This window comes from Atta cephalotes, assembly GCF_000143395.1.
Source record: "Atta cephalotes unplaced genomic scaffold scaffold00021, whole genome shotgun sequence".
Classification (NCBI taxonomy): domain Eukaryota; kingdom Metazoa; phylum Arthropoda; class Insecta; order Hymenoptera; family Formicidae; genus Atta; species Atta cephalotes.
In genome coordinates, this window is record NW_012130085.1 from 4,780,146 (window position 1) to 4,783,530 (window position 3,385).

General features: G+C 42.0%; 1 protein-coding gene across 1 annotated transcript in view; it reads left to right on the plus strand.

Annotated features, from left to right (window-relative positions):
• Positions 1-3,108, plus strand: part of LOC105619425 (polycomb group protein Psc-like) — a 7,554-nt gene extending 4,446 nt beyond the window's left edge. Inside the window, 2 exon segments of the mRNA XM_012200946.1 lie at positions 1,253-1,493; positions 1,496-3,108. Of these exon segments, the coding sequence (XP_012056336.1) occupies positions 1,253-1,493; positions 1,496-3,084 (1,830 nt within the window). The 3' untranslated portion in view covers positions 3,085-3,108.
• The last annotated feature ends 277 nt before the right edge of the window (positions 3,109-3,385 follow it).

A 3,385-nucleotide genomic window follows, 5' to 3' on the forward strand; every position in this document is an offset into this window, starting at 1 on the left:
AATTGAAGCCGAGAGATGTTGAACGGCGTTTGTTTGCTTGTGAACAGTTGCTTGAAAGGCAAAGACGGAAGGGATTTCTGCATCGCATTGTGACTGGGGACGAAAAATGGGTTCATTACGATAATCCCAAGCGCAGAAAATCATGGGGAGTTCCCGGCCATGCTTCCACGTCGACGGCCAAACCGAATATTCACGGCTCCAAGGTCATGCTCTGTATTTGGTGGGACCAGCTCGGCGTAGTGTATTATGAACTGTTAAAACCGACTGAAACAATCACAAACGATCGGTATCGAACGCAATTGATGCGTTTGAGCCGAGCATTGACAAACGGCCGCAATACAACGAGAGACACGATAAAGATTTTGCAGCATGACAATGCTCGACCTCAAAAGATTACCAGTTTTTTCGACGCGGGATTCGTACGCTACCCGAAAGATGGGAGAAAGTAGTGGCCAGCGATGGATAATACTTTGAATCATAAATGTATAACCAGTTTTTTACAATAAAGCCTCGAATTTCGGAAAAAAAACGGCGGAAGCAAAGTTGTACATCTAATACATTTGTAAAAATAACCTATATGTATATTCTTTTCTTATTCTAATCTCAAGTCTGAAAGAGGCAAATGTTGAATATTTGTTAATACATACTCATGCGTAATTTTTCATTAGTACTTAAGGATTAATGTTAAGGAAACTTATTCATTACATTTTAATTAACTTTAGCATTTTATTTATTAAAAAGCAATTACAAAAAACATTTCATTGCTATTGATATTACAATGCGTGCCATTTTTAGCGGCAATATTTCGATATTTTATCGTTCACGGTCGTTAAACTGTCGATTTATATTCAAAAGTATTATCTTCTAACTTGAACAGAAAAGTATTCTCGAGAAGTCTAATAAAAAAAAACTGCAAGAGAAAAAAATTATTTATTTTTTTCTCTAAGAATTCTTTTAGAATTTTTTCAGAATTTTTTAATATCGTATTTTCTCATGTTGGTAAAAATAAGAAAATGAAGTAAATAAAAAGTTGATAAAAAATACTGAAAAAATTCGTAGAGTTCTAAGCGAAAAGAAAATAAATAATTTTCGTCTTTTGCAGTTTTTTTGTAAAGTTGATAGTAATAAAATAAATAAACTTACCAAGTAGCAATAGTTATAAATTTTGGTATTTGTTATAACCGAATCTACTCGGTTGGGCTGCCCGGTGCAGACGTTATGAAAGGCGGCGCGATGATTCCATCTGTTGCAGGATGCGCCAATGAAGCTATTTTACCGGGTGTTACGAAAGGAAGGGCAGGTTTCAATCTCGAAAGTTCCCACGTACAAGGACGATGTGACCAAGGATGTTCCAGCGATGGAAAATATACAGCGACCACCGACCCCACCACCCAGTCCCAAGCCCAATCGTGAGCACGAAGAGGAAGTTCGTAACATAGAGCCACCTCGTGCTCTCGAAACAAATGTCAATGTTCGTGACAAAGAGATAAAAACGAAAAACCACGATGTGAAGTGACTCCTGTTATGCGTACCCCGGATCCTCCATCAATCATCGAACTGTCGACAAGCAATCGTCATCGATCGCTAGAGAAAACAAAGAACAAGGATATGGCAAGATTGGAACATCGGAAGCGGCACAAACGACACAAGCGAGTGATCGCGGAGATCACCACAGTGCCACGCGAGGATCTCTTGAAGCTTAAGGTCCGCCTGACGCCGCGTCCTCCGAGGATTACTTCCGGGGCGACAGGCGGTGGAGGGGGTGGGAGCGGAGGTGGTGCAAGTAGTCAAACGAAGGAGAAACTGTTACAGATGCGAGCAGTTAGACGTGACAAGCTCAAAGCGATTGCAGTGCAGCAGCGATCGCCGACAAGTCCAGTAGCTCGAGAGGAAACCAAAGAATGTGTCGTAATAGAGACGGAAGAAACAATCGAGGATATCATCGACAGTATTCCTGATGAGGTCGTGCATATCGCGCAGAACATAAACAATCAAAATGAAGAAACTAAGTTCAAGGAGTGTTCCAAGGCAAAAAAGATTAATAAGGAGATGTCGGAACGAACGAAAACATCGGAGAGCAATGACGAATCGGAAAGTCCGAAGAAAGACGAGGAGATTCTGCGGCGACTGGGCCTGATAGCCGTTAACGAAGCCAGCGGTGACAGAATGGCGAAACAACGAACACAAAGTGGCACCGACAAGATGGACAATTTGAACCATGACAAGCTAGAGAAGCAGTTGCGCGAAAACAAGGCGAACCGCGTGCGAAGTTTGCTGGCGGAGAAGAAGATGCGTGATGCTCTCAAGACTATTATCTCCAAGAAGGAAGAATTAACGCCGTCTGTCATAAAGACGCCAGCGTCCGTTCTTACTTCCGCCGCCGCTGCTGTCACCGTCGCCACACCCGTGCCTACCGCGCCCGTGACTGTGCCTGTCATGCCGAAGATGAAGGAACCACCACCATTGACGCCTATACGCGTCGCGAAATCATCTAGTTTTGCCGCGACCAGCGTAATAGTGTCGAATATTACTTCCAAATATGAAACGCCATTAGATCTCAGCAGCGGCGGTACCATTGTCAACAATAATGACAACGACAATGTTCTCGATTTGTCTGCTACGTTACCCGGCAGCAATCATCTTCCATCTTTCTCGTCCTCCTCCTCATCTTCTCTCACCTCTTCCTCATCTTCCTCTTTACCACCGTTGTCGAAACTATCAGCGCGATCCACAACCAGCAGCACCGTTGGCACAGTCGTCCGTAAATCCAAGGAACTGGAACAACAACGCGGCAAAGGACAGCAAGAATCGAATCTAAAGACTCTTTCGGATGTCGCAGTGTCACGTATGAGTAGTACCGAAAAGAATTCGCCGGTAGAATCGCTAGCTTCCGCAAACGTAAACGCCGCCGCTAAAGTCGCTTTGCGCATACCACAGCCGCATCATCGCATCTCCGGTTTTGGCATGAAAAGCAAGCCTAACCTCGGTGTCCGTCACATCCCAAATCCCCAAGTCGTGGTCTCCCAATATCGTAATCAAAAGTTACTTCAACGCAATTACTATAATATCGTTCAGAAGCCATAATAAATGCGTGTCTTTTATCGCTAATATAACTTATCCTTTATTCCTTGCCCCTCTTTCTTTTATTATTTCCTTATAATATAAAAATCACATTTCGATTGTTAGTTTAGTTCTCCAACGGACTTTAAAGACACAGTCAATTATTTGATTGCGAATTCTGATAGATTAATTTAATTTATAAAAAATATAAGTAAAAAACATTCCAACTTCTATTATACTATGCGATAGTAAAAGCTCGTTGTTAAAACTTTCACAAGTATATAAGAATTTTTTCAGATTTTTATAAAGTCCAGAACAATGTAAA